Source organism: Lissotriton vulgaris, chromosome 7 (genome assembly GCF_964263255.1).
Source record: "Lissotriton vulgaris chromosome 7, aLisVul1.2, whole genome shotgun sequence".
In the NCBI taxonomy this organism is placed as follows: domain Eukaryota; kingdom Metazoa; phylum Chordata; class Amphibia; order Caudata; family Salamandridae; genus Lissotriton; species Lissotriton vulgaris.
The window spans coordinates 574896971-574922581 of record NC_141695.1 but is presented as its reverse complement, the minus strand read 5'-3'; the positions used below and the strand labels follow the sequence as shown (position 1 = coordinate 574922581).

The 25611-nt window shown below is 44.7% G+C and overlaps 1 protein-coding gene across 1 annotated transcript in view; it reads right to left on the bottom strand.

The window, feature by feature from the left end:
- SEPTIN9 (septin 9) overlaps window positions 1-25611 on the bottom strand; it is a 554478-nt gene that overhangs the window by 372649 nt on the left and 156218 nt on the right. The window contains exon 2 of the mRNA XM_086930662.1: window positions 9606-10253. Coding sequence (XP_086786788.1) covers window positions 9606-10026 — 421 coding nt within the window. The 5' untranslated portion in view covers window positions 10027-10253. The remainder of the gene's footprint in view (window positions 1-9605; window positions 10254-25611) is intronic.

Sequence of the window (25611 nt, the reverse complement as noted above, 5' to 3'; positions counted from 1 at the left end):
ATCACATTTTTCTTCACACTTAAAATAGAGAAAATCAAACCACTAGATTTGCCCATATTTGGGATCCCAGGCGCGCTGGTAACGTCCATGTTGTGTTTTTTCTGTTAGAGAGCGAAGGCACAATTCTGGGCTGCAAAATCAATAATTCTCCACTCTTTCTGAACTTTTACAAATACGTGCGTTGCAACAACCTATGCTTTGTTACCTAATTCTAAAAAAGTGGTTACTGTGCCTTTCTAATAAGAACCTTCTATAAAGGATAAGAGGAGACCTGACCTAGCAATTCAACTTTCAGCTGCAGAGCCTACAGACCAGTGTGCTAATCTCAGATGTCTCTATTCATCGCAGCGTGTGATCCTGGGCAGCCCAATTAATCCCCTTTGTCTGAGTTAGAAACAGGCTAAGTGCCAGTATTTAACACTATGTGAAAATCCTAGGACTCACTGCGTTCCTATGCTAATGAGCCAAGCCACAGACACACAGTTTTCTTTTTGGGTATACATTTATTTTTTCTCATGATTTTGTTCCTAGCCTTCTGGACTTCCTCATTCCACACTCGGATCTGATCCTTACCTCTTTTAAGACTAGGATTGGTATAAATTATGATGACAGCCGTTGAATGCACTATACTGAACATTCTGTACAGTTTTAAAACAGCTGTTTGTACGTGAGAGTAACTCAACTCTGGCTAACAGACTTTCCTAAAGCTTAGTTAGAAAATCTTACCGGAAATCTGAAATTTCAGACTCTGTGAACCTTTTATACCAGAGATATCAACAAACAAAATATTAAACAAGCATTTGCAATGCAATAGGTCTCGCATTAGGAAAGTTTGAGCTATTGGTATTGTAAATGGCAAAGTTTTTATTTATGTTTCTTTTTTTTTAAATAGCTAAATTAATAGCTTCGTCATTTACAATGCCAATAGTTATAACTTTCGCAAATGTGATACCTATAGCATTTGTAATGCAATATGTTTTGTATTTACAAACCGCGAGAGGACAAAAAAAAGCTCTGGACCACTGCCTCTTCCCAGGCCTTCAAAAGGGACCTCAAAGTTCTCCTCCTCCAGAGACACCTCCAAAAGTAATTCACGTCCTCGCGCTATTTGTGAGTAAGAGGATTATGGTTCGATCCCCGGGCTAGGCGGCAGGGGTCTGCCCAGCACCATGTGATTCTGGGCAATAGCTTGCTTAATCTTCCCAATGGCCCCCAGCGCCGGGATGCCTCCGGGTAGCTGTGCGCTTTACAAATACTGGATTCACATTTACATATTATTTGGAAATAAGACATTTAAATAAAGTCAAAAGAGAAAGAGGCACAGCATTGGGTGGGATAGAGAAGCTTCAGGACAATGGTATGTGTGCTGTAACAAACTCAAGTTGGCTAAAATAATTGAGATGTTGACAGTGTGATGAATAGACATGGAGGTGGGACAATCATGAACTGTCCTGTGATCACGTTGCCTTGCACAAAGGTAAAGGGTCAGCTGCGGATATTAAAGCTGACAAAGACGGAAGGAAGGGAGAAACCCAGTTCATCTTCAAAAACAGTATGTACAGAAAAGTGCCTTTCCAGAAACTCTCATTGATTTTTAAAGAAGAAAACAATTTTCCTCCCACACATTGATTTTTAAATAACGTGAGTACCTTTTCAAAATTCTCACCTGTATATTGTTAACAGTTGTCTTACCAGTAAGATGTAGCTTAGACCTCAAAAATGCCAATGGGAGTTGGCCCAGACCAGGCTGGGAGGAGCGGGCGGGAGCTGGCAGGGCTGTCTCATGATCTCCTCTGCCCCTGACACACACTGAGCAGAGGAGGCTGGAAAGGGCGAGAAGAGCAGAAAACAGCACTCTGCACCCCCGAATTTTCAAAAGCAGCCCCAGTGGGGGCGGGATCTGAAGGAGGGGACCACCAGGCGTTCAAGGTGGAGTGAGGAGCCGGCCGGCGGGGGTGTTGGACTGGAGGCACCGGGCCGCTCTCTCCTGCAGCAGCCAGCCATGCAGCTTTGGTGGAGAGGGGGCGAGCAGGACTGCAGTGGCGGTGCGTCCATTGGGGGCGTTGGGGCGTTGCCCCACTAGCTATGGACGACCGCACTGCCCAAGATGCATTAAAGAAATGATTTTGTCAAATCAAATGGCACCCACTGCGCGCTACCGGCCACGGGACAACGCCGTCAGAATCGGGCATGCCATAACATAAGGAAGTGGGCCGACGGCCTTGGGGGGCGGGGCTGCGGCAGAGAGTGACAGGCAGCCAGAGCAGAGCAGAATAGCACTGACAAGCAGCAGGGTGACTGCGCATACGAAATCCAGGAGTACTTCATATTTCGACTGGTCAGCGCATGCGTACAACTGGCAGACCTCTCCCCCCCCCCCCTACGGCATTCAGAGACACAGCCAGGGACCCGGGCCCCAGTCTCATTATGGGCAGAATAGTACCTGCTCGGTAGCCAATCCTGGCGCAGTGGTGGTGTTAACGCTGCGCCGGGATTGGCTGCTGCAGCAGGATGGTGCGTGGGTGTTGGCTGCTCTGCTGAGGGCCGCACTGTATGGCCAATCACATATGGCTATATCCAGCCATGTCGATGTGATTGGCCATTTCCCTACGCTGTCGGGACGTTACAGTGCGTGGCGTACCAGACAACAACAAGTAAGTGAAAGTAGAACTTAGCGTGAGTCACGACACGAAGGAGAGTGGTGGACCGCATGGCTGGCTGCCTCGCCGCCTGGTGCTTTCCTTTGTCTGCACTGCACTGTCTGCTGTGTCGTGGTCGTCGGAAGACATCGAGGGCGGCGCTAACTACTAATGCGTGAGAAGTGAAAGGTAGGACATTTGTTCTGTTGTTATGTACTGTAGTAAAAGACGAGGTCCTCTTTGCTTGCCTAGTCGCAGTGCGAGCTGGATGTTCTCGAGGGCTGGACACTTTTTTTTTTATTAATAAAAAAGGTGAAAGAAGAATAGAGGGGGTGGGAGGGAAGGAGAGAATGTCCAGGAGAAGACGGATAGTAGGAGAGAGGGACGAAAAGGGAATGAGGAAAGGGACCGGGGTGAAAAAAAGCGGGAGGAATGGATGAAACACATGTGATCAAACAGAAGAAAAGAGATGATGGTGCTAGGCCCGCTGTTCACCTGCCACCATCGCGTTGAGTGAAGCGCTTTCGAAGGAAAACAAAGTGTTCTCTTGAACACCGAGTTCAAGGAGAGGCTCCCACACCCTCCTCGCATGGCTGGATGCAGGCAGCACTTCTGGGGACTCTGTCCCTTGTTCCTTCAGCGTGTCCCTCTCTAAATCCGGCTCGGGGCGCTTCCTTTACACTTTCCGCTTTCAGCGCCGCTTCACAACAGCGCTATTTTTGAAGTTAGCTAATTTAGCTCTTCTCTTCACACAAATAATCTTTATTTTAGCGCAGCAGCAACTGGGTTCAGATACTGCCACATCATAAAAGCTGATAAAATGGGCCACATGCAGCCCCGTGCAGAGTGGGAGGAGGTGACAGTCTGAGACGGATGGACAGACAGCGAGACAGACAAACCTTGCAATGTACAGAAGCAATGATGAAATACAACTGCGCAGCACAGGGGCACGCGTCCAGACTGGTGGTAACTGCAGCCAACTGGCCTCTCTAGCGCTTCTCTCCAGGTGTGATCACAGACCGGGAGGAGGCGCTGCCTGGACAGACAATAGCCAAAGGGACGCGTGTGGGGGACACAGATTGAGGGCCTCATGATCAAGTTTTTGACACACTGCAGCGCCACCAGCGTACAGTGCTCCTTTACTTTGTGTAGGTAGATTTGTGCTTCACAAGTGTGCATCAGTACACCTCTAATGTGTTAAACCGTTCGTTTACAGGATCGATTGGTTCTTTTAGGGTGTACAAAAACTCTTGGCAGCCCAGAAATACCTTTCCGATTGACTAAAATGTTTTCATTTATGAAAAGAGTGAAACGGGCGTTCCTTATTTGTGATGCACATTGATTGTGCACATTGCACAATCAATCACAGGTATCAGTTGTTTGTAACCTCAATTAATTCTGGTCGATAACTGTTGCTCAGATATCCATACTCATGCCAGTTGTGGTGGTATGATCTGATTCTCAAAGGCGAGTGGCTCTAATCTTCTTAAGTTGTGTGTTTAGTTGTTTGCAGTTTAAATAAAATAATTCTGTGAGGTTCTCAGCTTCCAGCCACCACTGACTGCAGCTGAGCAGGGGCGGCAGCCCCCGGAGCTGCGGCGTGACCGGGCTGGCCTGAAGCCCCCCCCACCCCTTCAAACCCTGAACCCCGTGTGCACTGGACCCGGCCACCGACAGCCCCTCTGGGACAGAGCAGGTAAGGACACGGCCCGTGAACCCGCATGACTTGGCGAGCAGGAGGCGGGGCAATGAAGGGTTAATATTTATGTTGCGGGGGTGGCAGGGGCGTGGCACGTGCGCCTAGGAGCTGTCCCTTAGTAGCTCAAAGGGGGCGGACGTGTGTGTGTGTGTGTGTCTGGGGGCGGACGTGGTTTCACAGCTTTGGGGTGTCTGACAGCAAGGGGAGACGCGTCTGGCCACTCGTGATGTTTCTGACAGTCCTGGGGAGGGTGTGTGTGTCATCTTTTGGGGGCCTGAGCTGCATTTGGGGTGTTAAAGTTCTAAGAGTCATTTCCGATAACTCTGAGCGGGGCCAGGCTGATGTGGGAGGTTTGACACTTTTAGAAAGGAGGCCGCTCCAGAGGGTGCCTTGCTAGTGTGTTTTTTTTTTAAAATAGTTTTTATCGGACATCTCGGAGCGGGGGTCTTGTGTCTGTAGGATGGGGTCTCAGCTACGGACTGAGGGCGTGCGCGGTCCTGGACTCTAGCACAGGGGAGCTGACATAAATGACGGGGCAGGGGGAATGGGAATTGAGTGACAGGGAGTCTGACATTCATGAGAAGGGTCTGGCATGCTGGTTGGGGAGGGGGCTTACGGCGAAGGGGTTGAGGGCTCTGGAGGCACTGGCGGGGAAATCAGGGCCCTTGAGATCCCTGGAAAAAGACAGCTCCGGGTAGGGGTGGTCTGGCAGATCTGTGGCGCGTCTCCCAGCTCTGCCCACGGTGCAGTGTGCGGCAGCTCCTAGAAGCGTCTGACAGCTCCTGGAAAGAGCGAGGGGAGGGGGTGGCGGCGGCAGGCGCGATAGAAGTCTGACAGCTGTAGAAGAATTAAAGTGCGACCGCTCTGTGGGGGTCGGACAGATCAGGACGAGGTCTCTTTAAACCGTTTCAGATCAGGCGTAGGCATGGCCAGGTGGCCCCAAGAGAGTGAAGCTCCACTCTGAAGCTCCACTCTGAAGCTCCACTCTGAAGCTCCACTCTGAAGCTCCACTCTGAAGCTCCACTCTGAAGCTCCACTCTGCACTCTGAAGCTCCACTCTGCACTCTGAAGCTCCACTCTGCACTCTGAAGCTCCACTCTGAATCTGCACTCTGAAGCTCCACTCTGCACTCTGAAGCTCCACTCTGAATCTGCACTCTGAAGCTCCACTCTGCACTCTGAAGCTCCACTCTGAAGCTCCACTCTGCACCCTGAAGCTCCACTCTGAAGCTCCACTCTGCACTCTGAAGCTCCACTCTGAAGCTCCACTCTGCACTCTGAAGCTCCACTCTGAAGCTCCACTCTCCACTCTGAAGCTCCACTCTGAAGCTCTACTTTCCACTCTGAAGCTCCACTCTGAAGCTCCACTCTGAAGCTCCACTCTGAAGCTCCACTCTGAAGCTCCACTCGGCACTCTGAAGCTCCACTCTGAAGCTCCACTCTGAAGCTCCACTCTGAAGCTCCACTCTGAAGCTCCACTCTGAAGCTCCACTCTGCACTCTGAAGCTCCACTCTGAAGCTCCACTCTGCACTCTGAAGCTCCACTCTGAAGCTCCACTCTGCACTCTGAAGCTCCACTCTGAAGCTCCACTCTGCACTCTGAAGCTCCACTCTGAAGCTCCACTCTGAAGCTCCACTCTGAAGCTCCACTCTGAAGCTCCACTCTGAAGCTCCACTCTGCACTCTGCACACGCAATTTTGGGTGGGAGACAGGTAAAACAAAGGCATTTTGGCTTAACAAATGAGAGTCTCCCACCCAAATCGGGTATGGTGGTATGTATGCTATTACCAAGGCTGTCTAACCTTGATTCCACCTCATATCTCTTTCATGAACCACCATACATGTCCTGCCCATTTATTTCACTCATGCATGGGTTTTTTAAATCCCTGCTTTCTCCCTTTGTCAGCGTTTTACCGTCATTTTCTTTCAGTCTTCACCCCGTTTCGCATGTTAAAATAGAAAAAAAAAACATTTAATTCCAGCAAGCGTTCTTCATTGAAAGCCAGTCTAGGCAAAAACGAAAGTAATAAAAAGTGAAACTGACACGCCACTCCACACACAGCAAGCAGCGCGCTCCCGAGGTGAAATCTGACAGCCTCAAAGCGCGCGTCTGCTATGTGTCCACATTCCTAGGTACAGGCCAATACGGGCCACAATAGGTCTGAAGCAGACACCTTCAATGCTCACGCATTGAGGGTAGGTCTGCTCGACCTAAAAACGGAATAAGCAGTTAAGCGACAAAGGATTCCATAAAACACAGTAATGCTGGGTCAGGTTTACAGACAGACAACAGGTAGGCGCCACTGGGTCACCAAGCATTAAATAAACACTTCCAGACATATTCGATGGCGGACGATAGTCAGTGAATATTACTAGCACAAGGATACACTTTCTCGCAACATTTGAAACAAAATTGCATGCATTTGAAGGCAGACATACACTGATTTGGGGACCAGAAACCTCAACAGTAAGAACAGTTTCCTGTTAACTAAATATAGAATCTCAATCTAACTGAACCGGCAATCCCAATCTTTGTACAAGTGAGAGCTTGCCCTTGAATTGGGATTAAATTTAGAGGTAGTGTGAAATAACTGCAACTTCCAGAACTTCTGTGGGAAAAAAGTAAAATTCTCAGTTTCACATCGCAGAACGAAGGAAAGTAAGACGCGGAACTCTGTACTGGGAAGTATTACCGCATCCAGTAAATTCGATGCCCTGAGTTATTTCTCTCTCTCTCTCTCTCTATATATATATATATATATATATATATATATATATATATATATATATATCTGTGCAGTTGTGGTTCCTTGTTGCAACGCTGGCGCTCTCAGTAATGCGCGGTGCACTTTTCCATAAATCGACAGAACCAGTCGATGTTAAATTCAAACAGGTCCGGTATACAGCCGGAAAGCGGAAAAAGGCACTCACTCAGGCAGAATTTTTAGCTCATACCAACTGTTTTATTTTTCTTCTCATAGTTTTTTCACATCTTTCCATATTTACAACTAAGTAAGGTGATGTTAAAAATGCTCTTTACATGCATAATGCGAGGAAAGGGAATTATTTGCCATATTATGGGTAGTTTACACATTAATTCATGCGTTAAATTAGTGAATTGTCTCTCTAGTGAGTACGAGTTCCTTTACAATTTTATTCAAGAGTTAGTAACTCTGTACCACAGTGGTTATTCTCTATGGTTTTGGTTTCATTTATTCTGGTCAGTAATGCTCTCTGGTGAGTGTCACATATTTATCTTTTGTGTCTCGAGGCCCTGGATGTTATGCTGGGTGTAATTTTTTTTTTTTGCATGTAAAGAGCATTTTTAACATCACCTTACTTAGTTGTAAATATCGAAAGATGAGAAAAAACTATGTTACCCAGAATGCACCTTTTTTCACTTATGATTTTCAAATTTTGCACTAAACATAAAAGAAGGCTCATGTTAGAGCTCAATACCAGTGATCAAGCCTTCGGCTGAAGGCGAAACGCGTTGGGTTACTGACGAGATGAGAAGAAAAATAAAACAGTTGGTATGAGCTAAAAATTCTGCCTGAGTGAGTGCCTTTTTCCGCTTTCCGGCTGTATACCGGACCTGTTTGTATATATATATATATATATATATATATATATATATATATATATATATATATATATATATATATATATATATATATATATATATATATGTAATAATGTCGGACTGGTGTTGGGTCTCTAAATAAATAGAAATTCTGCACTACCTATGGGTCTTGCCTCGTCTTTTCAGGTGCTGGTTTTTGGACGTCTTCTACCGAATATATATATATATATATAGATATGTCTATATGTATAATTACTGCACTGAATAACAGGCCCACTCGAAATGAGGGCCTTAGAGGTCTGGCGAATGGAAAGGAAAACTATTTCTCAGGATTTTCGCTTTTGACAGATCATTTGAAAAATACAGAAAATGGGGTTGCCATATATTTTCATTGAAAGTGTTGAAGTAGTAATAATGCTTCTTTTAAACTTCATGAAGTGTTGTTTTCCCAGTAGGTTGCAATCCCTGTTAGCTTTGCAAGGATTGTGAGTTTAAAAAAAGGTGAAAACACAGGAAAAATCAGCATTCAATTGTTTTACATGAAGCCGTTCCAGAAAAATACAACATTTAGCAGAATTAATTTGCAAAATAATAATAATACATTTTGTGAAAAAGTTCATCAGAGACCACATTTTTCAGAGGATCTGTTTTTGGGAAAAGCTATAGAAGTTTCCTTTACAATGCGCGAAGTTTACTTGCTGTGCAAAACTGTGTAATCAAAGTGTACCTTTCACATGCCCCTACTTTCAACATGATAAAAATGTAACAATTTTGTAGCTTCAGGGCCACATCACACTAGCTACTTCCTTGTCCCTAGATGCACCGCCTCACTCTAGGTCATTAAGTACATTGTTTGTAGTCCTGACCCTTTCTCCTAAACAAACATTTATTTCAGGTGTGTTAGTTCAGTTAGTGCAATTGGAACAAAACAAGACTACAACATCCAGAATGCATTAGGCTATTACATGAAAGTCTAGGACTATAAATAAAGTCCGTAATCACCCTGCCTTCCACTCCGGTGCAGCCTTGTTCCTTTATTGGCTCAAAACCTTTGTAAAGGCACAGGGTGGCCCTATTGAGTTTACAGTGCTGATACTGCAGCACTGAAGCCACAGGTGGCAGAAATATTAGTGGCGGCGTATACCTATAATTTTATATTACATTTGTGGTTTGCGTTGCCTAAGGTAAAAAACACAAGAAAATATTTTTGGTCGATATTAGTGCAATGTATATAACATACATCTTCCAAAATGCAATACCAGACATAAACCTGCACGAGCCATAAATGAGCTTCACAGCGCTTACATCATCTTAAAAGCATGAGCCCCCGCTGAGGCAAAAACAACGATAGCCAATAAATCTACCTAAAGCAAACCACACGCAATACTTTCTACCAGTAACAATAGACGAATGTAGACAGCGATGCAATGAAATCTATCTGGAGACCACTAAGCGCCAAACAATTCTCTGTTTCTACCATCATTTGTAAATCACCAATCCCTTCTCCACCACTGTCTGCTCTGCTCATCTCTCTGCTTCTACCTGAAGCATCCTCTCTCATGGTCTCCGCCATGAGGCGGCTTCTCTCAGAGACTACCCTTGCTCTCTTTGTTGGATTCACTATCCGGTCCCACTCTCTAATGACAATTAAAGTTAGCGTTGGACTTGCCACCACTAGACTCACCGTCTGGACTGCTCGCCAAGATGTCTACCATGGCCGGTTGGGGCTTGATGTCCACATGAAGTTGTTGATTGGCTGGAGAGTGCAGCGAGTTTTCCAGCTGCCTGACGGGTGTAGCAGGAGCCTCATACGTCTTTGCCACCTGTATTTCCACCCTCTTTGGAAGGATTTCAGCTGGAGGGGCCACAGGAGTCTCGGCTTTCCGTTGAGACACCTCCGGTATTTTGGAGCCTGGAGAGTCCACTCTCCGGAGTGGCAGATCCTGGGGTTTCCCAAGAGTCACCTCAGTCCTCCTGGGGATGGGCTCTGGCGGTTTATGCCCCGTTGCCTCACTCCTTTTGAGGCCGAACCTGGAGAGGCCAGAGCTGGAGTTTTCCACCTGCTTTGAAGAGATGTCGATGGAGATCTCGGTCCGTCGGGACATTGGCTCCGGGGCCTTTGGGCCGCTGAGCTCAACCCGCCTTAGCGATGGCTTGGGAGACTTCTGGCCAGTTATGTCCACATGTCTGGCTTCTGAATTTCTTGCCCCGATCTCCTGGAACTTCTGTGTAGACACGGTTGACCTGAGAAGTGGATTGGGAGTCCGTCTGGGTGGACCAGTAGAATTTGGTGACTGGTCTACCTCTTCAACCTCAAAAGACCTTTTCAACGCTGAAAGATTAAAGAGAGATATGTTAATATCCACTTTTCTATCGTTTTTTCTATGGAGACAATGTTAATCTACAAACATTACATAACATAAAAGAGTGATTGGACTATCTCTAGACTCCTAGCATTCAACATCTAGTCCATGCCCTGCACAATTCATTACTTCAAGACAACGTCTTCATAAAAATATGCTAGGTCCCACTCACTGGCCTTGCCATCTCAGACCTGAACTCTCGCGCTTGTATTCAGCCACGCCCAAATCCATATCACATTTGATGTTAATGTGGCACTTGTCACTTATTATTTTGTGTGAGGAAGCCACTATATTAAGTGCTTCAAAAGTTGAGTCCCTGTATTAAAAGTCTAAAATCGTCAAAAATTAAGATTTTGGGAGTGAATGTAGATTTAGAGAGCGCAAATTCTGTAAACCATGTAGTGATTAAACTGTGGCTGATCTGAGCAACCTGTCCTCCCACTTGCTGTATTAGGAGGATTAATAAACATAAGAACTAAAGATTCTGCCCTGCCAATTTCACTTACTTTACAAACAGTACATTAACATTTTCAAAGAAGAAAAAACATTGGTTGAAGCTGTACTGTTTTAAACATGGGTATATGACAGCCCACGAGAAAGTGGGTGGGAGGAAAGGAGTTGGGAGCTCAGTTGCATTTTTCCACATTTAAATGCAGTTCCACAGTGTTACAAGTACCTAATGATTAAGTGGTGTAAGGTAGAGCGCCAGAATTGACTAAATACGTTGTGCTTGATATCCAGAGATTGTGCGACCTCCATCCCAGTTTACAAACCAAACGGTCAATAACTTATCTTGTAACACCAGGATTTTTCAAAAGCACTACAATATAGGTAGAATGATGCCACCACATGTGACCTAAAATTCATTCCAGTTCCTCTGTCCGCCTAAGGAAAAATATTTTTTTGGGGCTACTGATGATGTATAGCCATCACCTGGCCCTTCCTTAGTCAAGACAGTGGCATTAGCATGTCCTGTCTTTTCAACCAACCCATGCCAGGCATGCCCATACTCAGAATGGTGAAAGTGGAAAAGCAAAAAAAAAACCATTGGATTGGCCAATAGTCACCAACATGCATTAGACCAGCTGACAACAAATTGCATTATAGCATGTATTCCACCAAACCATTTTTAGTCAAAAGAACTGGGGTGTATAGTTAAATTTGTCTTATTCTAACTTTGAACCTACAAGCGCTGGCATACCAGCATCCTTGGTGCCGTTGGTGGAAACCAAAGGATTGGGTGGAAATCAACTCCATAGCATGGGACAAGTTGACCACGGTTCTATTGTCTGTTAGGCAGCCAGCAGATGGCGCACTAGGCCACTTTTCAGACGAGGAGTAACGTCAATGGTGTTAGCGCACCCAAATCACAGCTGTTTAAAAAGATTCTGATTTTCCTAACCAGGGGCGGCTCTAGGCTCATGGCGGCCCTGGGCAGGGAGCGCAGGTAGGGGCCCCGAAGGAATGCAGGCGCTGAGGCCAGTGAAGAGGGGGGGTCAGGGTGTTTGGAAGAGGAACAGAGCTGGAGGCCGCCAAATCCCTGCCAGGAGCCGCCACGCAAATATGTATCCATCCTCAGAGGATTTTTATATTAAGGATATATATTGGCGTGGTGGCCCCTGGGGTTTGGTGGCCCTGTGCAGGTGCACAGCTTGCACATGCCTAAGGCCGCCCCTGGCCTAACCAAGTGAGTGTGGCAACTTAGTAGGAAGAGTACTCAACCCTCCTCCTCAACCAGCTACGGCCCGTCTAGGTAAGAGCGGTGGGGCCAGGTGGGAGGTATTTCAACGGACGATGACGAGGGAAAATTTCTTAATTATTTAATTTTCCCTCTGCATCGTCCCTCAAAATACCCCCCACACAGCCCCACCGCCCCACTGCTCTTACCCGGAGGGGCCGCGGTTGTCCTCACCCCAAGATATTAGCAATACTATGCATGAGAAAATATTACAATTTGAAATACTGGGTCCTGTCGATATAATGGCGGATTGCAGTGTAGTGCAACGGTGTAACTCTCATTGCACTGCAGGGCCATAAGGGATGCTCCACTCAGTGCTGGGCCCACCGATGTATGGGGCAGAATATATGGCATCTGAGTATTGTCTGGTATATTAAAGCCCCCATCATAGCCAGCTGCTTTAATAAGCTCCGTTTTATAGCGCTATTTACAACATAAATCCAGGCCAGTTTTGCAGTTATGACAACTCATTTGGAGTTATAGTAAATACTGGCATATTTTATAAGTGTTTTCAAGAGTCTTTCTTTGATGGTGAAGTTTGTTTTGAGTGTGGACAGCTTGGAAATGGTTAGACACAGGGAGCCGCGATGCACTCTGCTACCAGAACCAGGGGCAGTCCTGCCTCGGTTCTGAATAAAAAAGGTCACTCGAGGGTTTGCTATTAGTAATCCCAGAGCTATTCAGGGCTCTGCTCTCAAAGTCCAGATACACTCAGAGACCATAGTTAAAACCCAGAGTCACTCAGACCTCTGCTCTTGATAGGACCGTGAGCTGCTGAGGGCTCTGCTTGGTACACAACTCACTGAGTGCTTGACACCAGCTCTCTGGGAGTAACACTCGTAGTGATAATCAGTATCTTAGTTCTTTGGTACTGAGCTCTACTCCTGTTGATACCCAGACTCACTAAGAACTATTACTCACCAAGGCTTACCAAGGCATGTGACACAAGAGGACCAGAATAGAGCATTCCAAGTAGAACACTTATCAACAACTCCAATCAATCAACAAACATGTGGCACAATAAAGAAAGTGAAACTAAATATTCAGATAAGTACTCTGGTGCCAATAAGCCTCCTTGTTGCTTTGAGGCTGTACTTTTCCTTACTCATAATGTTGCCAATATGATCTCATTCATAGGTGTTTTACAATACTTATATTTCCCTATGAGGCTTACAATGCTGGTTACCTCCCACGGTAGTCACCAAACTCACCACTGCCTATGCTTTTCGCAGGACCACCTGGAACGTAAGCCCACCACAGAATCAATGACTATGAGTGATGCTCACAGTGTTAAATCGTCCACATGGTATTCACAGTGATGGTTTGACAAGCTTCTGATGCTGTAATACTAATATGATTCAGTGACATATTATCCATAGTTATAGGTTTTTTTCTAACATAAATGAGGAGTAATGCAGCATTTCCCCATTTATAATGTGTTTAGACTGTATTTCAAATGCATTAAAAGTGCATTGCCCAGAATTTGCAGATATGGCCTTTATTAGGAGGAAGTGCTTAATTTGAGCTGGTGGTTACGACACAAATCCTCCCATGTAGCTAGCGTAACCACAGTCACATAACATGTAAAGCGCTCTGATACCGTCAGGTCTAGCTAGTGCTATAAAATAACATTAAAAAATTAAAAAACTAAAAAAAAATGGGGGACATTGGCACTTATTTTTTGCGGACAAGCACTTATTTCTAAGCATCAGATATTTTCAGAGAGCAAGAAAGGGAAAACACACAATTTGCAAAAAAAGAGAAAGACGGCGGAAAACATGACAAATGAGAGAAAACAGACCACTGCAAGAGAGAGATAAAGGGCAGGGAGTGTCTGGTAGATGATTAAAGATGCTTGAGGAGGATTTATGGCTACCAGGCTTAGTATTCCGTGCGCCAACATTTAATAACCCCGGTCGCAGGCTTCTGACCAGAGCTTCGGGTACAGACACTCTTTATCTCTGATGCGGGGCACTTTCAGTGCTAGTTTCTAACAGGTAAATGTCTTTACAATAGTGAAGTCAAGCCATAACCAGGGCTCTTATTCGCTCAGGAGGTAATCAAAAATGACGGCTCTATGGATATCCTGCAGTTATTATTATAATTATTATTATTATTTATTTTTATAGAGCGCATAGTCACCCTGAGGTATCCCAGCGCTAGAGACCCTAACTCTACAGTACAGCGGGCCAGGGGCAAAACGGGGGGAGGGGAAAACAGGGGGGGCAGGGGGGAGGGGAGCAAGACTCAGGATGAGGGGGAGATATAAAAACTAGGGAAAAAGATGAGTTTTAAGCTGCTTTCTAAAACGTAGGTATTGAGTTTCAAGACGCAAATTGCGGGGGAGCGAATTCCAGAGGCGGGCCGCTTGGACTGAAAAACGTCTTCCTCCTGATCGGACTTTCCTGAATCTGGGGGTGATGATGAGATTTTCTGTATCTGAACGGAGGGATCTTGTAGCTCTATAGGGAGTGATGAATTTGCTGAGGACTAGGGGGGCTTGATTTTGCAGTGATTTCTGGACAAGGCATAAGGCCTTGAATTTGACTCGCTCCCTTATGGGGAGCCAATGAAGGAGTTTAAGAGCAGGTTTAGCGGAGGTTCTGGCAGGGGTATTTGTGATGATCCGGGCAGCGATATTCTGGATTCTCTGAAGCTTGTTGAGGGTCGCTTCAGGAGCGCCTAGATAGATAACATTACTGTAATCAAGCCTCGATATTATTAGGCCTTGTATTAACAGTTTTGGGGAATTAAAGGGTAAGAGGGGCAGGACTTTCCTTAACGATTTCAGGAGCCCAAAGCAGATCCCTGATACCTTCTTTGCCTGTGTAGAAAATGAGAGGTCAGTGTCGATCCACACGCCCAAACTTTTTACCTCTGTTTTTGGATCAGGGGGAGGACCCAAACAAGCTGGCCAGATGTTCGGGGAGAGTGAGATTCCTTTTGGGCCAAGAAGAAGGACTTCCGTTTTTGTCCCATTCAATTTTAGGGCTGACCTATTCATCCAGCAGTGAACTTGCGTGATGCAGTTGAATAGGTCAGCTGTTTGTTGTTTAGGGTGGGATAGAGACACCACCAGTTGTGTGTCGTCAGCATAGCTGACGACGCTCACTCCGAATGGGGTGATAACCTCCTCCAATGTGGACATATAGATATTAAATAGTGTAGGACTCAGGGAGGAGCCCTGAGGTACACCGCATTGGAGGGGCATCTCGGAGGAGCGGGCGTTCTTCTCCCAGATCTGGTAGGTCCGTTGGGCTAAAAAGGATGAAAGCCAGGATAGAGCAGAGCCTTCCACACCAACTCCTTTGAGTCTTTTAATGAGGAGTTGGTGGTCGACGGTATCGAACGCTGCACTTAGGTCGAGGAGGATCACTGCCACTGATCCTCCCCCATCCAAAAGCGCTCTGGCTTCCTCTACCGCCTGCAGTCAGGACAGCTGCATGTTCATTGGTTTGGTGAAGGCTGCTGAGGTAAGTTGACCAGGACTCCCAGATAGATTCTTCGCATTTTGCAGGGTGGTTTTGCAGGGAGGATGTCGGACGGCCACTTGCATGGTACAGAGTTGGAATCTTGTCCACCCAGCACCAAGATCTTGTTTCCATTGAAGCAGAAGACAAATTTCACCCAGTGCAGTACATGGTTCTGGCATGTGCACGTGCTGGCCTAGTTCGAGGGCCGGCCTCCCAGCTGGAAATGGATCTGGATGTCCACATACATTCAGAGCTTCACCTGACACTGATCAAGGAGCTGTGCCAAAGGGCACACATATATGTTGGGGAACAGGCAGTATGATGATGATCCATATGGAGGTCCATTTGGCATCTTGCATGATCAGTTTCCAATGAACCTATTCGAACCTGTTGGTGGTGGTGGTTTGAAATGAAGGAATGGATCAGTTCAAAGCAAATCCAACTTTTCAACCCCTTCCTGAACACTTTCCAGCATTATGACATCATCTACAATATTGTACGCTTCCTATAGGTCGAGGAGAATGAAGGGTGATTTTCTTATTTCCATGAGTTCTTCTCAAATGTCCTTTAATGTCCTTAACTCATATTGGATGTTGTGCATCATGTATTCAGCCCTCTATACTGCTGGAGCTGACCCTTGGTCTCCCTTTCCAGGATTATGCTTGGATAGGTTACATTGGGAATGAGTCAGTAGTTGTGCAGGACTTTTGGAAAGCCAAATGATTTCTTCAGTATGGGACGGGGCAGTGAAGCTTTGTATCAGGGGCCAGGTACAATTCATTTGAGGAGGGAGGCGTCGCTCATGGCTGGGCGCAGTCTAGTTCAACTGAGAGAAGGAATTACTTGAAGGAGACAGGTGGGGAGCACAACATATCAAATTATTTCTGCAATGCTGGGATTTGCTAGTGACATGCACACTGAACTACAAGGTTTAAGGAGGAACATTCCATATTTTTATAGGCGCAGCCCAGCCCACGCTCTCTTGGAACTCTCAGGCATGTCAGTGAAATTCTTTTAATTGGTGACAATCTAACAACATGTCTTTTAGAAAACCTATAGTTCCCATTATTCCTAGAATTTACATTCCCTTAATTCACAATAGCAAGTCCCCTGAAGCAGTATATTTTGTTGATCTTTGTTGGTTAGGAAACAGGTTCTCTCCAAATAGCAGCTGTAGAAATAAATTAGTGGATAAATGTAAGTGGCAGAACCGGAAGGGGTAGATTAGAATGTCGATGTATAGACAGGTATATCTCGTCAGCGGTTAGGTTGCATGTGAACACCTATTTTCCAAAAATATCTTTTGCAAGAAAATCTTCCAAAATGTAGACTTTTAAAGTCTTGACTTTCCATAAATTTCTCTGCACACAACATTTTACCTGCACCTAATCCAAATACGACATTGGGAGTTCCAGCAGTGTGTTTGGCTTGACTCAGCAATTAAACGTAGGTCAAACATAACTGTAGGTACTAATAATGTACAGTCAAGATTTTGGCACCTTTAAATTTTAAAGACTATGTTTTATCCAAAGATGTTTTGATGTATGTTTTCACGTGGAACTGAGAGGAGGGGCTGTGATTAGAGAAACGGTAAGAGCAGCACAATTCTCTCCAAGACAAGATCATATGGGGCCCTTCTTAATGCGACTCCACTGCCAGGCATTACTTTGCTCCAGTTGAAGGAGCTATCCGTGGCTTATAAGTAGGACTGTCGGGTTTATAGTATTTCTTTTTTGAAAATGTCCATCTGTATTTATTGATATTTATTTTTGGGCCACTTTATCTGTATGTATCCATATTTATTTTGTGCTTTATGAATAAATGAAGCAGTAACTCGTATATGTTTCCACATTTATTTAACCAATAAATGTGCACTCATACTTTGATGCTGGTGATTGGCACATGTGTGAGACAAATATAATAAAACTATAAAGTCGCATGAAAATATTTGCATAATGGCACACACACATGTTAATTTATGCAGTTATTTAAGGAAATGTAATGTGTTTTTTTTTTTAACGGAAACCTGGACTTCCCTCGACTCAGATGTCGAATTGGGACTAGCCTGCCCGCCAGGCTACTAGGTCTTTCATAAACCTTTGGCCCAGAAGAAGGGGGGAGTGGGGCTGATTTTCAAAAAGAAATGGGAGTTTGCTGCACTTAACTTAGGTGAAATAGCAGGCCCTGATCTCTGGGGTTTTCTCTTAAAGATGGTAAGTGCCAATCCCTCACAGGTGTTCTGTGCTATCGCCCGCCAGGCCCATCTAGCCCCTACCTACACACCCTTATTGATATTTTCTGTATTATGATCTTGGCTTATTCTAGATTTATAATTCCTGTTGACATCAACCTATGGTCTGTGGGAGAACCGAGACCCGCCCTAAAAAGAACCTCCTCGATTCATGTGAGAATTTAGGATTTCAACAATTAGTGACAGACCTGACTCACCAAGATGGACATATCTTAGATTTGATCTTTTACACCCAGAATCTCGCCTCCATAGGAAATATACTTCTGCTGTGTTGGACAGATCACTTTCTGGTGAATTTCTCTCTACAAAACAAATAAACGGTCTTGCAAAAAATACCTCCTGATGCCAGATGCTGTGACAGAGCATGGAACAAACTTCTTAAATTATCCAAGGCTAAACCTCTGTTTAATACTTCTTTCTCTATTTAAATGAATAGGTCAGTGCAAGAAAACTATCTAGAATTTGGGAACAGTATTATAGCCACCCTAGATCAGATTGTCCCTATTAAAGAATTTACAGAGACCCTCAGACCCTTGCTACAGAGCAGAGCTTAAAGAATTGAAAATGTGCTGTAAAAAAGCAGAGAGGAAATGGTGGAAGCTTTATGAGGAAAAGGATAAATTAGCTTCAAAAGATGCCATATGAAAATATAAGGTGGAGATCTTCAGAGTTAAAGCGGAATACTACTCTAGCGCTATCTTGGCAGATCCCAAAAGCGCTAGATGCGTTTTTAAAATAATGCAAGAACTGTCCAAACCGCAATGTCTAAAAAATCATGTTCCTGCTGCTCAAAATCTTTGTGACAATTTGGCAATATTCTTTGAGGAGAAAATCACTAACATAATAGAGGGTCCCAGGAGGACCACTTCACCGACCCTGGCCCTTCCAGGTGGACATATATCTCAAGTCGACAATTTACCTATACATTTCACTTGTGAAACCTGCTCTCCTGGGGCAGATAAATGTACTAGAACATTCAGAGAACTAAACAGGGGACAACGTCAGAGATTTGTCCATGACCATATCCACTGGATCTCCTCAGAATCCATTACCTCAATGGATTTGAAAGAACTTGTGGGAGAACTCTTTCCACAGCTTTGGCAAATGTTTTGCCAATTCCTGAACAGCTGAATAGTTACAGGCCCTGGAAAGAGCAATAGTTACTCTGCTACTGAAAAAGCCATCCTTAGATCCCACATCTCTAAATAATTACATGCCAATAGCTCTATTACCATATCCTGTGAAAATCCTGGCACGCTTTGTTAGTAAAACAGTCACCTACTTTCTAGAAGCTAACCAAATATTGGAGGATGAGCAATTTGGGTTTCGTCCTGGTCATGGAACTGAAAATGCACTGCTCACACTCATGGATGAACTTAGAATGCAAGCAGACACGGGTCACACAGTCGCACTGATCTTGTTAGATCGGTCTGCCACTTTTGATACGGCCAACCATGGCATTCTCCTGCACAGGCTTTCCTCAATTGGAGTTGGGGGTATAGTGGCAAAGAGGCTGTATTCTTATCTCTCTGGTAGACAGCAGGCTGCGTATCGCACTCCTTTCTGTTTTGAATATGGGGACATCAAACATGACATCCCACAAGGGTTTTAAATTAGTCCCATGCCTTTCAATATTTATATGAGCCCACTGATCTCACTCATCAACTCGTGCAAGGTTAATCTGGTTAACTACACCAACAGGATTTGTCTGCAAAAATGGTAAAACTGAAATTGATTGACATATGGAGCAAATGGAATAGCAACCGTGACAATATCTGGGAACCCCCAGCTGTTCGGAAGATCCTGTAACGCCATAGAGTTTGCTACATTACTATACTTATTATATATTGGACGACGGTGACAAGTGGGACTATAACCATGTACTGTGATTTATCTAATCGAATTGTGTTTGGAAATGTCGTTTCTTTGTTTTAAAAAATGGAAAACTGGAAGCCTTACTTATAAGACATCCCATAGATCAGGCCTACAAAACTGAAGGAGAGATTGAGTGGAAGATGCCTATATGCAGCCATTCTATTGACTGTTTCTCAGCAGAGGAATGAAACAATGGGTGAAAGAACAAATGATGTACAATGAATGGCTGAGGCGAAAAAAGAAAACCACACCTACCACTGTCCGTGATGATCGTCGAAAGGTGATATAAGTCACAAAGAGAAACAGGTGCCTGAGTATGAGGGAGCAGCCACCACAAACCCTCCATCAGGGAAAGGAGCCAGCCATGTTTTTATTTGAACCTAGTTGGATTTGCAACTGGACGATAAAAGGTCATGATTCCAAAACAAATTGATTGTTGGATAAATATACAAGAAAAGATTAACAGATTTGATGAATAGGAATGGCTAGATAATGCAATTTAGTTAATGGGTTAAAGGGCATTCACAGTTCAGGCATTCACTCTGGATTAGAATGAAGTAGCCAAAGTTGTGAAACACATCTCAGGCCGCTAACTGTCCTACACCATGACTGCTCGCGCTTCTAAGAGTCGCTGAGACCATGTCCTGCTTATTGTACCAGCCACAACAAAACTGTAACAGGGCAAAAAGACTGGGTAGTAGTACATTTGTGGAGAGTGGTTTGCACAAGTGGAGGGAAGGGAAGTTATGATGTTTTTATGTTGTCCACAGTACAAATATGTCATTTTGTGCTACTTTGAGAGACACGGTAGTAGTGCAGGATTAAAAAAGACAAGTGTAATCAGTAAACTACTGGCAGTGCCAGCAAACAGAGTAGGTGCAGTGAATCATAGCTGTAAACTAGATGGCTGCATCACGATCATGCTCTGATGCACCCCGAGTAAAACATGAAGAGCACACCATGGCCTCAGAAAAAAGAGCATACCTGCTATATCTTTCCTATCCATTTCAATATTGCCACAATTGGATCTTCTTTAGTCATCAGCTTAACCACCTACCCTCCTCGTCCTGGCATTGTTTTTACTTCTCTTTTTTTTACCATCCACTGTTGACATCGAATGTTCAGCATTTGCACTTCACATTCACTTCTGGTACCCAGACAATACCCTTTGATGTACACGTAGCCTGCGCCCTCATATGAGAATTTATAAGGCGGTCAATGCTTTTGACCGCACTATTTGGGTCAACCAACTAGTGGACATGGGACAGGGGCAGGGCTCATGAGTTGTTGCATTTCTTCTTGGTTCTCTTGAATTCATGTCAGCCCTCTAGCCACTTTGATTAAAGACTTTAGTCTCTCTTTCATCCGCGCAAATTATTTCCCCTAGACATCTGTTAATGTCCCTCCAATGTACGGTCCTGTCAGGGTCGGCTTCAGCGCTTGTGGCGCCCAGTGTGACAATCCTTTTTGGCGACCCCACACCCCATGAACGTCTCGTCAGAGTCTCACTACCACCGAGTAAAAGTGTCCCTCGTCTCTCCAATCATAAGGTACTTCTAAACACTACCCCCACCCTGAGGTCAGCAACCCTTCCACGGGTTAGCGACCAGTGCGGCCGCACCAGTCGCACTGCTCTAAAGCGGCCCTGGGTCGTGTTTTGACAGATATTTGTAACCGGGTGGCATGTAAACTGCCTTAAGTTAAAAGAGATGTCCCCCTCTTTGGAGGCAAAACACAGCTTTGGACATCTGACTTAATGTATTGCCCACTAGTTGAAGAAGTTATTCATCTGGCATTCAGCCGGATGACATAATTTTACCGCAAAGATAGACTGAGGCCGTCTCCAAATGTTGGCCTGACGCATAAAAGCCGGTCGCAGCACATTTTTTGAATTGTGCTGCAACCAACCTTTCAATTTGCATAGCATGGCCTGCTCAAAGCTCTGGCATTGCAAATGCCACGCCAGAAAATGCCGCAATCCACCTTCCTCCGGAATATTAATGAGGAAGGAATCGGCTTCTGATGCATTGTGAAAAGTAGGGAACCAAGGGGAAAGTAGTGAAACAAGCGAAAAGTAGTAAACCAAGGGGAAAGTAGTGACCCAAGGGATGAGATCTTCCTGGCACAGGACCAAGACTGATCGGCACAGACTGGTCTCTGTCTAGAGTGGCACTGTGGGTGAGCACAGTAGGCTGGAGAGCAGCCCCAGTCCTTTTATCGCCTTGTTGTTTGGTGCATGTGACCACAGACCTCCATCCCAGGGTCGCATTCACAATGTGTCAACGTTGTCGGCCAAGCCGTGTGTAGGGAGAGGGATTACAATCCAACAAACGGTGGCAGATTGTGAATGCAACACGGCAATGTCTGCAGCGTGCACAGGCAGTGAATCTTTAACCTTTTACAATTTGCAGCTGCTAATCATTATACGCATTGCGACTGCGAAGAGTCACAGAACACTTGTGCATTTCCTAGTGAACAGCATGGGAGGGCGCCCCTCATCTGTCCCTGTTCCCTTGTAAATCACGAGGGTTTGCAAGGCTTACACCATTGCAACTTTTATTGTCCCTTACGAATCGCAATACACTTTTGTGCATTGTGAATCAGACTTCGAAGTCAGCAGCAATGGCTTTGTAAATACAAAGTATTTGTGTGCATCGGCCTCTTGCCTTTGCCCGTCATGGCTTCTTCGAAGAACATTATTGTTCCTTCCTGAGTCACACCGACATGATGACCTCACCATAGAGCCCTTCTCAAATTGCGTTTTTTTAACACCCTGAGCTATGGTCTTTGCAATTTGATCAGAAGATGACAAAGCCATCAGGATGCTGTTGCTCATCTTGTGAATGCTGCAGGCTACTGTGAAATGTAGTTTCCAGTCTTAACAAAGCTTCACTGGCTTCTAGTCCACCAAGATCTTCCAGAGATTCTTTCTTTTAGGCGCGAGCCTAGGTGGACAAGCACAAGTCCACTGGAACTATACAGCACTCGAGGACCAAATTGTATAATTCTCTAGTCAACTCTTGGGATGTAACAAATAACCGCAGCTGGCCAGTTATTCTCTGGAAAAGGCCACCTACAGTGTGGTAGCAGATTTTTCAGGTTTAAAAAAAAAACTTTTGATCTTTTTAAGTTAGAAACAATTTTTTTATTGAAATATGGTAATTTTAAAGCAGATGCTGGATTACGTGGCAAGTGCATAAATCCAGAAGTATGTGGCAAGGACCGCAAATGCACATAATTCCTGTGGCCCTGGACATGCCTTACAGTTCATACAGTAATAATGTAGAGCAGCCTTTTTTCGACCCTATGATTGGAGGGCAATCACAAATTGCTTTGTTTAGTTGCAAACATGGATACTCCCTAATAATATAATATAGAGTAGCTTCCTATTATCGAAAGGCTTTGGGGACCTAGTGTGTATACTAAATACTGCAACTTTACACAAGCCAATCCTACCCGGACTTGAGGTTGTGGCATGCTACTCTGTCTGCGGGAAGGGACCTGAGCTGAGTTCTGAACCCTGTACCATCTCACACTCCCCACCACATAATCCCCGAAAGCCCACTTTCTGGGCAAGGCCCTCGCGAGTGTAAGTCCCCCTTGAGGAACCTGATCTCGGTCATCTATCAACACCCCACACAATGTACAGCAGTCTGTTGCTCCCTAGGTTTGTGCTATGTAAAGACCAAAACGTTTATAAATGCATCACAGAAGAGAGTCCTCGACAGTCAGCCTTTAAGCCACTCTTGTTAGCATGTGCCAGTGTGAGCCGACAGACCAGTCACTGGTGGTCTGTCCTAGGAATGAAAGCTGAAGCCAACCTGACACTTTCCACAAACATGTGGACTGTGGTATTTATTGATAAATTATGTTAACCTATTGCTTGTTGATTGTCACCAGATTTCTTGTGAGAAAAAAAAAATCTTATGTGCTTTCATAACAATTTGTTTTATTGTCTTGTAGCTAATAAAAGTTTGCTGTTTGGTAAGAACCACCATACACATTCCTACTCAGTATGTCTCCAAAGTTTAAATTAATGTTTTGGTTATTAAGTGAAACACTCTTATCATTTTGTCTTGTGTGGCAAGAATAGCTGCCCTTTGTTTTATTCTTGCAGTGCAAAGACAAACAGCTACCATACTTGTAATGGAACAACTAGATACCTTAAGCTACATAAATGTTGTCAGTCAACCAATCCGCCAACAAGTAAGTCCGAACAGAAGAATCGGGCATAGGCACTTAAACAGGAGTTAAGCACCAATTATTGATGTCAGATGCCTGCTGCACAGACTCGATAATACATTATAAATTGAGACAGACTAGTACCACAGGAAAAAGAGTTATGTAATAACACAGCACAGCATGCAAATGCCACGACAGAATCTGGGATAATACAGCATAGAAAAATACTGAAGAAATCTCAAAGTTCAAATATAAAAAGTGGAAGACAAAACCTGAATATAACTGACATGGCATACAACTGGACATGATTCCCACAGTTCCTATAGGAGTTTGTTTTTCAGTTCAAATGACCCTTTATTGGGTGGAAGGAGATAGAGGGCTGTGCATGAATACTGGGGCAGTATTCACGCACAGCCATGGCTGACTGCATGAGGCTAAATGAATGAATGAATGGCTGGGTACTGCGACAACACATTTACTCTCACACGCCGTTATTTGCATATGAACTCATAAGCATTATTTACATGTTAATTGCTGATGTTGTGTAGCAAACTGTGCCTAATCAACCCCAAATAAAGAAATTTAAAAAAACAAAAAACAACTGACACAGCATTCCAAAAATGCATGCCACTGGCCTACAGAGTATCAAAATACACTGGTTTGTGGACTTATAATTGAGTTAATGTGTGATATTTAAAAAAAGAAATTTGGAAGAGAGTGGGTTTAGCACTGAATTCAACCTAACAAGCAAAATGACTACTCACTGCTGCTTTCACCACTACTTCAATTGTTTGAGTGACACTTTTAGCCAAACTTGTTTATTAGCCAACTGTACTTTTCTCTCTTGTACTTGTAGTTTCACTTTTACCATTACCTGTTTAAGATTACAATTCCCAGTGCTTCGGTGCAGTTCAGTACACAGAGTGCATGAACAGGAACCCTCGCTCAGGGCTCATCGCTCCCAGCCGGGCCCTCCCCCTGTACTTGTCCTCAGAGCTGTTACATGCAATGAGAAGCAGCTGCTGTGTGCTGTGTGCTCTGTGCAGCTCCACGTGGCACGGCTCCCTCCCTGCAGCCAGCCCACAGTCACGGAGAGAGCAGCGGGACAGACGGCCAGCCCCTGCTCTGCTCTCAGGAGCTCTTTAGTGAAGGAGAGACTGACAGCAGTCGAAGCGTGCACACCTGTATATCAGCGGGATCGACCCACTGAAAACACTGCGCCTCGAATGGGCAGTTCAAGTTCGCAAACCTCAGTAGTAAACCTCGCGTGAACTATGGCCAGATGTACAAAACTCTTTAGCGGTCGCAAAACCTACCATTCATGATATTTGTGGGTTTGTTGCTAATGTGAAGTTTTCTCTGCGTACTAAACCTATTTTAGGAATCAATACTGCCTCACTGACTCCTAAAATATATCGAGATATGGTGTATGAATCACTGCTTGGAAGGGGGGTGTTCTGGGTGCCCCTTCCAAATAGATAATCGATACCCTCTGGATTCATGTTTTTTGACCGGAATTCTGGTTGCAAGCTATTGATGAGTTACAGACTCCCGTTTGGAGGTGGTGACTTCTTGCCATATGGTAAGGGTCCCTGTTTTGAACCCTTTCCAAACTGGGGGTACATGTTTCAGGGGGAGTGAGAAGAGGCCCAGGTGAACACTGACAACTGTCACTGAAACATTTCAAAAGAGAAAAGTTTTTAAAATAATTATTATTTTAATAAAAGCAGCCCAGTTTCCTTTAAGTAAATTGAGCTGCTTTAAAGACAAATCTTTATTTTTCAAAAAGCAGTCACAGTGATAGTAGT